Source organism: Physella acuta, unplaced genomic scaffold, assembly GCF_028476545.2.
Source record: "Physella acuta isolate Inbredline_101_S28 unplaced genomic scaffold, ASM2847654v3 ptg000079l, whole genome shotgun sequence".
In the NCBI taxonomy this organism is placed as follows: domain Eukaryota; kingdom Metazoa; phylum Mollusca; class Gastropoda; family Physidae; genus Physella; species Physella acuta.
Genome location: NW_026731599.1, coordinates 3,440,421 through 3,454,873, shown reverse-complemented (window position 1 = coordinate 3,454,873; position 14,453 = coordinate 3,440,421). Strand labels below are relative to the sequence as shown.

At 40.5% G+C, this 14,453-nt stretch overlaps 1 protein-coding gene across 1 annotated transcript in view; it reads right to left on the bottom strand.

Annotated features, from left to right (window-relative positions):
- LOC131956401 (protein Wnt-4a) overlaps positions 1-14,453 on the bottom strand; it is a 67,699-nt gene that overhangs the window by 36,373 nt on the left and 16,873 nt on the right. Inside the window, exon 3 of the mRNA XM_059320822.1 lies at positions 9,975-10,182. Coding sequence (XP_059176805.1) covers positions 9,975-10,054 — 80 coding nt within the window. The 5' untranslated portion in view covers positions 10,055-10,182. The remainder of the gene's footprint in view (positions 1-9,974; positions 10,183-14,453) is intronic.

Genomic DNA, 14,453 nt, shown 5'->3' with positions numbered 1-14,453 from the left:
GCTGGGTGTCTGGATGTTAGACTAGGTCTAGCTGGGTGTTGGATGTTGGACTAGGTCTAGCTAGATGTTGGACTAGGTTTAGCTGGATGTTGGACTAGGTCCAGCTGAATGTTGGTCTAGGTCTAGTTAGATGTTGGACTAGGTCTAGCTAGATGTTGGACTAGGTCTAGCTAGATGTTGGACTAGGTCCAGCTGGATGTTGGACTAGGTCTAGCTGGGTGTCTGGATGTTAGACTAGGTCTAGCTGGGTGTTGGATGTTGGACTAGGTCTAGCTGGGTGTTGGTCTAGGTCTAGCTGGGTGTCTGGATGTTGGACTAGGTCTAGCTGGATGTTAGACTAGGTCTAGCTGGGTGTCTGGATATTAGACTAGGTCTAGCTGGGTGTTGGATGTTGGACTAGGTCTAGCTAGATGTTGGACTAGGTCTAGCTGGATGTTGGACTAGGTTTAGCTGGGTGTCTGAATGTTGGACTAGGTCTAGCTAGATGTTGGACTAGGTTTAGCTGGGTGTCTGAATGTTGGACTAGGTCTAGCTAGATGTTGGACTAGGTCTAGCTGGATGTTGGACTAGGTTTAGCTGGGTGTCTGGATGTTGGACTAGGTCTAGCTGGATGTTAGACTAGGTCTAGCTGGGTGTCTGGATGTTGGACTAGGTTTAGCTGAATGTTGGACTAGGTCTAGCTAGATGTTGGACTAGGTCTAGCTGGATGTTGGACTAGGTCTAGCTGGGTGTCTGGATGTTAGACTAGGTCTAGCTGTGTGTTGGATGTTGGACTAGGTCTAGCTAGATGTTGGACTAGGTTTAGCTGGATGTTGGACTAGGTCCAGCTGAATGTTGGACTAGGTCTAGTTAGATGTTGGACTAGGTCTAGCTAGATGTTGGACTAGGTCTAGCTAGATGTTGGACTAGGTCCAGCTGGATGTTGGACTAGGTCTAGCTGGGTGTCTGGATGTTAGACTAGGTCTAGCTGGGTGTTGGATGTTGGACTAGGTCTAGCTGGGTGTTGGTCTAGGTCTAGCTGGGTGTCTGGATGTTGGACTAGGTCTAGCTGGATGTTAGACTAGGTCTAGCTGGGTGTCTGGATATTAGACTAGGTCTAGCTGGGTGTTGGATGTTGGACTAGGTCTAGCTAGATGTTGGACTAGGTCTAGCTGGATGTTGGACTAGGTTTAGCTGGGTGTCTGAATGTTGGACTAGGTCTAGCTAGATGTTGGACTAGGTTTAGCTGGGTGTCTGAATGTTGGACTAGGTCTAGCTAGATGTTGGACTAGGTCTAGCTGGATGTTGGACTAGGTTTAGCTGGGTGTCTGGATGTTGGACTAGGTCTAGCTGGATGTTAGACTAGGTCTAGCTGGGTGTCTGGATGTTGGACTAGGTTTAGCTGAATGTTGGACTAGGTCTAGCTAGATGTTGGACTAGGTCTAGCTGGATGTTGGACTAGGTCTAGCTGGGTGTCTGGATGTTAGACTAGGTCTAGCTGTGTGTTGGATGTTGGACTAGGTCTAGCTGGGTGTTGGTCTAGGTCTAGTTGGGTGTCTGGATGTTGGACTAGGTCTAGCTGGGTGTCTGGATGTTAGACTAGGTCTAGCTGGGTCAATCACACGGCCACGTCTATCATGTTTCCAGCTGACCGGCTCTAATGTAGACACAAACAAATGCAGGTCACAGTTTTCTCGTCACCAACACGGCCTTCTTTCTTCACACTGATTAGCATTTATTTATAGGTGGATCTACACCCACCTGATCAGTTGTGGATCTACACCCACCTTATCAGGTGGATCTACACAACACCCACCTCATCAGTTGTGGATCTACACAACACTCACCTCATCAGTTGTGGATCTACACAACACCCACCTCATCAAGTAGATCTACACAACACTCACCTCATCAGGTGGATCTACACAACACTCACCTCATCAGTTGTGGATCTACACAACACCCACCTCATCAGTTGTGGATCTACACAACACCCACCTCATCAAGTAGATCTACACAACACTCACCTCATCAGGTGGATCTACACAACACTCACCTCATCAGTTGTGGATCTACACAACACCCACCTCATCAGTTGTGGATCTACACAACACCCACCTCATCAAGTAGATCTACACAACACCCACCTCATCAAGTAGATCTACACAACACCCACCTCATTAGGTGGATCTACACAACACTCACCTTATTAGTTGTGGATCTACACAACACCCACCTCATCAGTTGTGGATCTACACAACACCCACCTCATTAGGTGGATCTACACAACACCCACCTTATCAGTTGTGGATCTACACCCACCTTATCAGTTGTGGATCTACACAACACTCACCTCATCAGGTGGATCTACACAACACCCACCTCATCAGTTGTGGATCTACACAACACCCACCTCATCAGGTGGATCTACACAACACCCACCTTATCAGGTGGATCTACACAACACTCACCTTATTAGTTGTGGATCTACACAACACCCACCTCATCAGTTGTGGATCTACACAACACCCACCTCATCAGGTGGATCTACACAACACTCACCTCATTAGTTGTGGATCTACACCCACCTTATCAGTTGTGGATCTACACAACACCCACCTCATCAGGTGGATCTACACAACACTCACCTCATTAGTTGTGGATCTACACCCACCTTATCAGTTGTGGATCTACACAACACCCACCTTATCAGTTGTGGATCTACACCCACCTTATCAGTTGTGGATCTACACAACACCCACCTCATTAGGTGGATCTACACAACACCCACCTCATCAGGTGGATCTACACAACACCCACCTTATCAGGTGGATCTACACAACACCCACCTTATCAGTTGTGGATCTACACAACACCCACCTCATCAGGTGGATCTACACAACACCCACCTCATCAGGTGGATCTACACAACACCCACCTTATTAGTTGTGGATCTACACAACACCCACCTCATCAGTTGTGGATCTACACAACACCCACCTCATCAGGTGGATCTACACAACACTCACCTCATTAGTTGTGGATCTACACCCACCTTATCAGTTGTGGATCTACACAACACCCACCTTATCAGTTGTGGATCTACACCCACCTTATCAGTTGTGGATCTACACAACACCCACCTCATCAGGTGGATCTACACAACACGCACCTCATCAGGTGGATCTACACAACACCCACCTCATCAGGTGGATCTACACAACACTCACCTCATTAGTTGTGGATCTACACCCACCTTATCAGTTGTGGATCTACACAACACCCACCTCATCAGTTGTGGATCTACACCCACCTTATCAGTTGTGGATCTACACAACACCCACCTCATCAGGTGGATCTACACAACACCCACCTCATCAGGTGGATCTACACAACACCCACCTCATCAGGTGGATCTACACAACACTCACCTCATTAGTTGTGGATCTACACCCACCTTATCAGTTGTGGATCTACACAACACCCACCTCATCAGTTGTGGATCTACACCCACCTTATCAGTTGTGGATCTACACAACACCCACCTCATCAGGTGGATCTACACAACACCCACCTCATCAGGTGGATCTACACAACACTCACCTCATCAAGTAGATCTACACAACACCCACCTTATCAGTTGTGGATCTACACAACACCCACCTTATCAGGTGGATCTACACAACACCCACCTCATCAGTTGTGGATCTACACAACACCCACCTTATCAGTTGTGGATCTACACAACACCCACCTCATCAGGTGGATCTACACAACACCCACCTCATCAGTTGGATCTATACAATACCCATTCGTATAGGATAAGTTTGTTCTATAAACTGTTTTTATCTCTAACCAAGTAAGATGTTCCTACAAGACTATTCACACCGCTGAACAACTTCTTGCTTAGCTGACTCGAAGTTACCGGAGCGCTAGCTTAAAGCCGTCAGTCAAAGTCGTACGAGTGACAAGGTGTGTCACATGCCACATCAAAATTAAGCCGAGTTTCTAGTTTTTATTGGTCTAATCTAGAATTATTCTACAATAGAAACTGCTATAAAAGCCAACATGAGTGGAATTTGATCTAAAACTGTCAGACTGAGAAGACAACCTGGCAAAAAAAAAAAAAAAACATAGCCAGGACAGTTCGTTCTTACACCTGGTCATATGGGCCAGGCTCAACCGTTGCCATTCAACGGCTGAGAATATGCCATAGGGTCATCCATAAATGACGTTACGCATTTTTGGACGATATTTACCTACCCCCATCCCATCCGTCACACATCGTCAAAAATAGCCAGACCTCCCTCCCTTAAAATGACGCCACACCTAAACCTACACCCCCCCCCCCCCCCCCCAGCGCTTCAAAATTGCAGTTGAATTTTTTTATTAAAACACGATATTTTTCCCAAATATTGTCTGAACTCTGTCAACATAGAGTGTTTTAATCAATTTCTGTTGCAATTTATTTAAACATTTTCTAAAACGCGAAATAACGGCTGAAATTAGTTTTCCAGCATTGCCTTTCGATAATGCAAAAGTTTAACACCGCACCATCTGAACACCCCTCCCCCCTCATTACATGCCGTCACAAAATTACAGAACCTCCCCCTACTAGTGTGACGTTATTTATGGACGATCCCATGGCATGTAGCCATGGCAATTGGGAATACAAACTCGTCAGCCGAGTTCACTAAAATAAATATAAACACTTTCATAATACTAGGCCTTTAAATGCATTGAAAGTTATAAAAATAAAACTAATTCGCTTTCTTAAATACAAGCAATGGTCGCTAAAATGTGTATGAGATATATAAATGCGACCGTTCCTTGTATTTAAGAATGCGAATTATTTTTACTTTCTAATTTTAAGGGTAATTTAAAGACAGGTATTGTAAGGTTTTAATATTAGTTTTATTGTGGAACTATAGAACTAGGCGAGTGGTGGAACTATAAAACTAGGCGAGTGGTGGAACTGTAGAACTAGGCGAGTGGTGGAACTGTAGAACTAGGCGAGTGGTGGAACTATAAAACTAGGCGAGTGGTGGAACTGTAGAACTAGGCGAGTGGTGGAACTGTAGAACTAGGCGAGTGGTGGAACTGTAGAACTAGGCGAGTGGTGGAACTATAGAACTAGGCGAGTGGTGGAACTATAGAACTAGGCGAGTGGTGGAACTATAGAACTAGGCGAGTGGTGGAACTATAGAACTAGGCGAGTGGTGGAACTATAGAACTAGGCGAGTGGTGGAACTATAGAACTAGGCGAGTTGTGGAACTATAGAACTAGGCGAGTGGTGGAACTATAGAACTAGGCGAGTGGTGGAACTATAGAACTAGGCGAGTGGTGGAACTATAGAACTAGGCGAGTGGTGGAACTATAGAACTAGGCGAGTGGTGGAACTATAGATCTGGGCGAGTGGTGGAACTATAGATCTGGGCGAGTGGTGGAACTATAGAACTAGGCGAGTGGTGGAACTATAGAACTAGGCGAGTGGTGGAACTATAGAACTAGGCGAGTGGTGGAACTATAGAACTAGGCGAGTGGTGGAACTATAGAACTAGGCGAGTGGTGGAACTATAGAACTAGGCGAGTGGTGGAACTATAGAACTAGGCGAGTGGTGGAACTATAGAACTAGGCGAGTGGTGGAACTATAGAACTAGGCGAGTGGTGGAACTATAGAACTAGGCGAGTGGTGGAAGTATAGAACTAGGCGAGTGGTGGAACTGTAGAACTAGGCGAGTGGTGGAACTATAGAACTAGGCGAGTGGTGGAACTATAGAACTAGGCGAGTGGTGGAACTATTATTTTCCGAAATTCTGTCATACTTATCACTGCCTGGACTTATCAATGTGGGCGTGGCTCAGTGATTAGACCAGCAGACTCTGGCCTAGTGGCGTATACAGGTGAAATTTAAAAACCTTTAATACATTTTATCCTTCTATTCAACCGGCAAAAACTGGAAAGCTCAGTTTTCTATTTTTCGTTTACTTGGAAGTTTGTATTAATTTTTTTTTAAATCGAAATCAAGAATTCAACGTTTTACAGTTTCCTGGGTCGGAAAAAATAGTTGTGCAGTCCTGTCCGGATGTGCCTGTTGGGTGAACTTGATAACCCCATTACATTTCATTAGGTGGACATTACATTAGGTCGACGAAACTACATAAATATGACAGTGTATAGTATTAGGTTTCTATCATCAGTCGAGATATTTCGGGTAACCAGAATTTGTACTAGGCGAATGATGCAATATGCATCTATTTTTGGACGATCCTATCAGAAATATAGGTCAATTGCGAACAATTTTCGATGTGTTAAAAAGACAATATTGTCGAGTTTTCACTTTGGCGAATGACGCAAGCTGCCTCTTTGTTTACACGATCCAATCAGAAAAATCTAAAAACACCATTGGTACGCATTGATGAGATCCTCTTCAAATATTCCGTCAGCATTGCTTATGACGCGTGGGGCGAGTACAGTAATACAAATATCCAAGAAGGTTTAGGGAAGCCAAGTCCCCCCCTTTTTTTTTTAAGAGAAGTTCATTTTGAATACAAGTACTAATTTAAATAAGAACAGTGCCTATTTTATTTTTACTTTAAACATAAAAGCTGATTTGAATAAGAAAAAATAAAGAATATATAACTAAGGGCAGATTACAATAGAAAATGCAGGATTTAATAAACCGGGAGTGATCTCCCCTAAACTTTCTCGAATATTCTTATATAAAATAACAGGGGATGGAAACTCGGGCTATAGACATAATTTTTAATCCATTTTAAATACTTAAAGTTTTAAAAATAGAATAAAATCTCGTAGACAAATTAATTGCACACCAAGTGAACGCAAATAAAAAAAAGCGCATAATAGTGCGCAATATTATTAGTACTTTTAAAATTTACATTAGTTTTTTGAGAAATCGGAAGTAGCGTAAATTACTACTTCCAGTCAACGGAAATTACTCAAAATTTAACAGAAGGTAGAGAATTAGATCTTTTACTTACATGTGAAATTTCATTTATCTATCTGAAATAGTACTCAAGTTATAGGCTTTTAAAAAATTCAAAGTAGGAAAAGTACCACTTCCGGTTATCGGAAATCGCTCAAAAGTTGATACGGATCTACGATTTTGATAAAATACTTATATATGAAATTTCATCAACCTAGCTGTAACGGTACTCAAGTTATCGTGTTTACACACGGACAGACACACACACGGACAGACACACACACACACAGACATACGGACAAGATTGCAAAATTATGTTTTTCCGTATCAGTGAGGTGTAAAACGTCGAGATTTGTAAAAATCTCGATTTTTTTTTTGCACGATTACAATACTTTCTCTATACTACGTAGGCCTATATACGAGAAAGTAAAAAGCAGCAAAGATTAAATATTCTGGATAAGATAGTGATGCAAGAATCTTATGACAAGGGAATTGTGAGTAGGAAAAATTTGCTTTTCAACTTTTAAAGACAAAGTAATATAATGTGAGTGACAAAAATGCGACAACTTTCAACGATAACATTGAATCCCCGACAATTGTCAACTTTACATCCCAGTCAAATGTCTTATTCCCGCCATAAGATGCCAGCTAAAGCTAGAGCCCGCCATAGGATGTCAGCTAAAGCTAGAGCCCGCCATAAGATGTCAGCTAAAGCTAGAACCCGCCATAGGATGCCAGCTAAAGCTAGAGCCCGCCATAAGATGTCGGCTAAAGCTAGAGCCCGCCATAAGATGTCAGCTAAAGCTAGAGCCCGCCATAAGATGTCAGCTAAAGCTAGAGCCCGCCATAGGATGCCAGCTAAAGCTAGAGCCCGCCATAGGATGCCAGCTAAAGCTAGAGCCCGCCATAAGATGCCAGCTAAAGCTAGAGCCCGCCATAGGATGCCAGCTAAAGCTAGAGCCCGCCATAAGATGCCAGCTAAAGCTAGAGCCCGCCATAAGATGTCAGCTAAAGCTAGAGCCCGCCATAAGATGTCAGCTAAAGCTAGAGCCCGCCATAAGATGTCAGCTAAAGCTAGAGCCCGCCATAAGATGCCAGCTAAAGCTAGAGCCCGCCATAAGATTTCAGCTAAAGCTAGAGCCCGCCATAAGATGTCAGCTAAAGCTAGAGCCCGCCATAAGATGCCAGCTAAAGCTAGGGCCCGCCATAAGATGTCAGCTAAAGCTAGAGCCAGCCATATCTATTATCTAAGCCCACCGTATAACCCGATGCTACTAATCTTAGTTTAAAAATTCAGGTGGAAAAAAAAACTGAATCTTTTCTCACCTCAGCATGCACATAACAGAGATGGGGGAAGGGGGGAGGGGTAAAGGAACTCGTTTATTTATCTATGGCATTAGGCATTAAATATGGTCACGTGGCCTAATTTAAACAATAGTTGTAAACACCCACGCGCATTACACAGCACGCAGAATATTGGTCTACTCACGAGCTAGGTACAAAATAGTTAGGTAAGCACGCACATTATGAGTATATAGAACCACTATGCCATCTAGTTACGTAGGTAAGTCCACAATGTTGAGTGCAATGGTACTATACCAACACCTAACTTTAGCTCTACCAACACCTAACTTTAGCTCTACCAACACTAAACTTTAGCTCTACCAACACCAAACTTTAGCTCTACCAACACCTAACTTTAGCTATACCAACACCAAACTTTAGCTCCACCAACACCAAACTTTAGCTCTACTAACACCTAACTCTCTACCAGCACCAAACTTTAGCTCTATAAGCACCTAACTTTAGCTCTATCAGCACCTAACTTTAGCTCTATCAGCACCTAACTTTAGCTCTATCAGCACCTAACTTTAGCTCTATCAGCACCTAACTTTAGCTCTATCAGCACCTAACTTTAGCTCTACCAACACCTAACTTTAGCTCTACCAGCACCAAACTTAGCTCTACCAGCACCTAACTTTAGCTATACCAGCACCGACTTTAGCTCTACCAACACCTAACTTAAGCTCCACCAACACCAAACTTTAGCTCTACCAACACCTAACTTTAGCTCCACCAACACCGACTTTAGCTCCACCATATCTGTCACATTCACGTCACCCGCCACTGGAGATGATGTTTTGATTTATGGCCAACTATTTTAGCCAATAAAAATTTGGCATTTTATCTGAGTCGAATGAAACGAAAGCCTAGGCAGGATGATTTCATGCCATAAACCTGTCTGTATTTTATCTCCCCCATTCAAACTCGCAGATACACCATAAAGCGCAGCATGTAGCGAATCGTGAGTAGCCATAAAGAGCATCATGTAGCGAGTAGCTTGTGGCCACTTTTCTTTACGAGCCATAAACAACAGAGGACTTACATCGAAACATCCAAGCTATTATTAATGCGGCTCTTTCAATCCTTCGCTCTATCGTTTTATCTCTTCTCCCTCCCTCCCCCTCCCCAACTTTACCTTTCTCTACCGTCCTCCAGGTGCCACGGCGAGCAGACAGCGAGCGGTTCTATGGGCTCTCTACCAGTGACGGTGTATTATTATCACTGGTTTTACTGGCGACGATTGTGTTGGCGGAGAAAACCAGCCCTACACACTCACGAAATTTGATCACTTATGTGAGATCACTGCACGTGCGCAGGTTAGCTAAATATAGACAAGCTCCTACTGTTTGAGTGACAACATTTCTTCTTTCACCAAAATATTCGCCTGTATTCCAAGAGCCGGCTAAACTAAATCCCATTGACTCACTAGAAAACCCCACCACGAGACCAATTTCAACTGAATGGAGGTGAGCATTAATCTAGGTGGTGGCTTCAGGGTGGATTGGCTATTTTAATTATTTTAAAATTAGTACTGTATGTTCCCATTAAACTCATAGTCCCATTTTTGCACATTGTCTCCCATAATGCAAACGGCCCCACCAAGTTCTTGACCCACGGATACAAATGTTCCCTCATTAGGTTCATGGTCCCACTATGCTCACGGTCCCGATAGGATCAGGTGTCTACAAGACAAAGGTACTCACCACCAAGAAGCGTGGACAACCTGGAGCACGGACACGAAGATGACCAAGGTACTGATCCATGACTTGATGCTGGCTGCCATCGTGTGCTCTCGCGGGTCAGCCGGGGCAAAGCCCCTGCTTTGATGGGCGATCCTGGCCACCTTTGCGTGTCACCCCGTCCACAAATGTGGCCCCACTAATCGCCTCGGGTCTTTGGCCATCTTGTATGCTGAAGGAAAAAATATAATGTTACAGCAGCAGTGAAGGTCGTACTACCAGTACAATCTATAAAATAAGCGGCCAGGTAATGTGTCATTCCGTCATCGCTATAGACTAGAGCCATAAAAGTAAACACCAACACATGACGTGATTTTACTTGCATCGCATTGTCTTAGTATAATAATCAGGGTTCTCCAAACTTTTCAGCCCGAGGGCCGCATTGACTATCAAATATCAGTTCGGGGGCCACAGTTTCTCCCCCCCCCCCCCCCCGGAATAAGGTATACCCCTACTAAAATATATACAAATTACAAGTGCCCCCCCCCCCCTGAGAAAAAAGTCTGAAAGAAACGCTGTCGGGAGCAGACAACACACACGAGGTCCAAGTTTGTTCTCAAATTGTTCTTCACGTATTTCATTCTTGAAATGTTTGTCCACGCAGGTATGTTGTTCCAAAATTTTAAAGGTTCTTTGATGCAAAAGTTTTAATGTTAGGAAAGTCTTCGTTGGGCAAAAACTTATTTAAAAATGTTTTTAAAAAAAAAACCCATCCGCCTTTCTTTGAACTTGTCTCTATGAAGGTCATTTCCTTGCAATTCAATGACCTTCAGCTGTAGTTCATTAGGGCAACTGGCCACATCTGCTTCAAATGTGTTTTGAAACAGTCTCACTTCACTTCTGCATTTGAATCCAGGTCAGAAAACCGCTTTTGAAACTGCAGCTGAAGGTCTTTGATGATCTTGCATGCAAATGACGTGAGAAACTTAGCCATGAAGACCTAGCACTGCTGAAAGTACATTAAGTTGTTGGCCTGTACTTGTTCCAAAAACAAGATGTTTGGATCTGAAGGCCTTTAGGTGGGTGTATAGATCAGAAACTAAATTTTCCTCTCCTTGTAGTTTTAGGTTCAGAAAATGTAAATGACTATTATATCTGCAGCAAAGACCATTTTCCATACCCACTCTTCATCAGACATAAATGGCCGTGGCTTGCCTTACTTTTCAGGAAATCACTTATTTCCTCTCTTAACTTAAATACTCTGCTCAGAACTTTCTGGCAACTTAGCCACCTTACTGCTGTGAAATATGGTAAATGTTGCGATTCTGTGATTGGATCTATAAAGATATCTCTGAACTATGTTTGGACCTATGTGACCTTATTAAATTCACAATTTTCACCACATGATTCAATACAAAGCTAATGTCCATATATTTAACACACAAAGATTGTTGGTGAAACATACAGAGCAAGAACATTAGAATGTTTTTCTCATTCGCGTGTCCAACTAAGCATTTCTTTATGCCACTCATATACTTTCCTCCCTCAACAGTCAGTTAACTGAGTATAGTCTAGTTAGTTGCACAAACCAAGAAAATATGACGTCACAGTCTCAAAACCTTTCGTTTACAAAGAAAATAATTACGTCTAAAGCCGTCGACACATAGCGCATCAAACGGCTTTAAAATAGATATCACGTGATTCCGTAACCCGTTTTAACTTTAGACGGAACGACTTGATGCGGCCGCTTACGGCAGATTAATTTTTTCTTCAAGACCCCTTTTCTATATGTCAAAACAAAAGCCACTTAAAAAGGTAAGTTTTCAAAAATTGTATTAAAATATTTTAACACTCGGACTAGCTCTGTATTTGTTAGGATTATTTTAATAATCCATTTTTCTGCTTAAGTCTAATTTTTTGTAATATTTTACGCTTTAGCAGACTACGAACTTCGTCTCACAAAGCAATCCTCCGAATGACACTATTTAAACGGTATCGATACTTTTTAAACCCCTTTCCGCGCCGATTGATTGATTGTAAAATATAATAAATTTTATGGCATTGACGCTTTAAAAAAAAAAGAATACTTACAAAATTGGAGTTTAAATGTTGCTAACGTAATTATCTTGTGTTAAATGTTAATACAAAACACATTTATACAAATATGTAACGTTTTGAAGGCCCGCTCTAGTTGTAACTAATCCGCTGTAATCATGATCGAACTGGGAATCGATCTATTTAAATAAAATACTGTAAAAAGATACACACTTAAACTAAACATGGATTGAGTGTAATATATTTATCTATTTAATTAAATGCACTAGTAGACTTCTTTTTGTTAATAATTAACAATGTAGAAAATATTGAAAATGGTCTCACAAAGTAGACCAATACTAGTAATATCGATACCGCTTAACACGCATCTCCGTTCAGCCTTAAATCTAGTTTTTAAGCCCCGAACTTCCTAGATAATTAATTAGCTCTAAAAGCTTTATACATGATTAATATTGATAAAATTAAAATAAGGGATTCAATTATTGTTTAAATTGTAAGGTTCTTGTTAATAAAACACCATATTGCATGTCTGTCAACCTATTAAGTAGGCCTATTAAATATACTATATATTTTAAAATAGGCATATCGTTTTCGACTTACTAAAGCTTATTATTACTCAGTTGTTCTTTTTAAGCACTCACAAACACACTAATTTTTGTTTAACTAATAACTGTAATAAATATATTAATATATGTACTATTATTAAAGCTTAATTAACTTTATTAAGTCTATAACTTGATATATTAGTAGTAACATATTTTTTGCGGACGTTACAAAAACCAGTCACTCTTTTAATTAGTGGTATCGATGCCCTTCTTCAAAAGGTCCGTGTATTTTTTTTTTAATAATAAAATATATTATAAGCAGAACTATTAACTTTTTTTTTAGCTATCCATTGTCAAAAATTAAATAGTATAACTATAATTAACTACTTATGATGTTATTATTTATAGGCAAGACAGAATGGGGAAGAAGAATGCCTTGAATGTAGTAAATCTCTATCAAAGGTATTCTGATGTAAGTGGTGAAGTGCGAATAGGCAATGTAGTTTATTTGTACTATATAAAAAATAAAAATATCTCCAAGGTACTTGATGAGCTATTAGATAGAAACAGACATATAAAAACAACAAAAAATTATTTTGCTAACAGAAACTCTGTAAACAGAATCATAAAAAAATTCATGCTCTTAAAATCAAACCCTGAAAGAAATTGGCAACAGTTGGTTAGTTATTTCAATGAACCCTATGTAGGAATAAACACACAGGCAACACCACTATCTGTGAGAAAAGGTTAAAGCTTAAATGAAACAATGGAGTGGCTTGATGCAAAAAGTATCAATGAACAAAATCAGCTAATTGATTTAGCTATAACTGAAGGTGCTCGCAGGCAAAGATCACACAAAACCCAACAGCCAGAAATTGAAATCATACAAAGAAGAGAAGAATCAAGAAAGAAAATAAAGAAAGAAAGAAGTTAAAGATAGATGTTGATAAGTTGGCAAAAGGTCAGTTATTTATTAATGATGAAATATTCTGCAATGTGGAGACCAGACAAAAACAAGTGTTTACTAAATTATCAATGGAGAGGATATGACTGGCCAACTGCTGAAACACAAGTGGGAATGTATAAATGACAATGACACCTTGTTTTTTGGTAGAATAGTCTTAAGACTCACAGCTAGTGAGACAAAACTTGATAGATTTGTAATTGCTTATTGAAAGTTATTGGTCAATTGATGAGGAAAATAGTGAAGACTCAGAACTCAATGTAGCTACTTTAATAACTGATATGATCAGTAAGCATCTGTTGTTTGAGTTTTAATTTACAAGTTCCTTTAGAAGTTATATTGTACAATGTTTAATAAACTAAAGCTATATCCATTGCAATGTTCCTTTAGAAGTTATATTGTACAATTTTTAATAAATGCAATGCACAAAGTTAGTCTCTTTATAAAACACAAGAATTTATATATACATTTTTGTGACTGCTCCTTGTTCAACAAAATAAAATTCTAAGTTCATGTTTGTCAATATCATCTAATAATAATATATGCATCTGATTAGCAGGACTGATCAGATATGTAGTTATGATATATCTTATTATTCCTGCAAATCAGATGCATGTATTAAAATATTCATAAATAATCAGCCTTTAGCTTATTCATTTGACTTTGAGACTACACATCCTACACTGTACACAAAACTAGCCAGATTATTGCTTCTATTCACACATTACTCCTAAAATTAAAAGCTTGTAAACTTTGGGACTTTCCTATATATTAAATAAAATAAAACAGACACACTCTGTTTATGAATTTGTTTTATTCAATTTTTTAATGTAGGCATAAGTTTCCATGTATGCTATAATAAATAGTTTAAACTACTCTTTATTGTGCCATGATTTAAACCATTAATAATAATATCCATGTTTACTTGTTTAGGCCTAT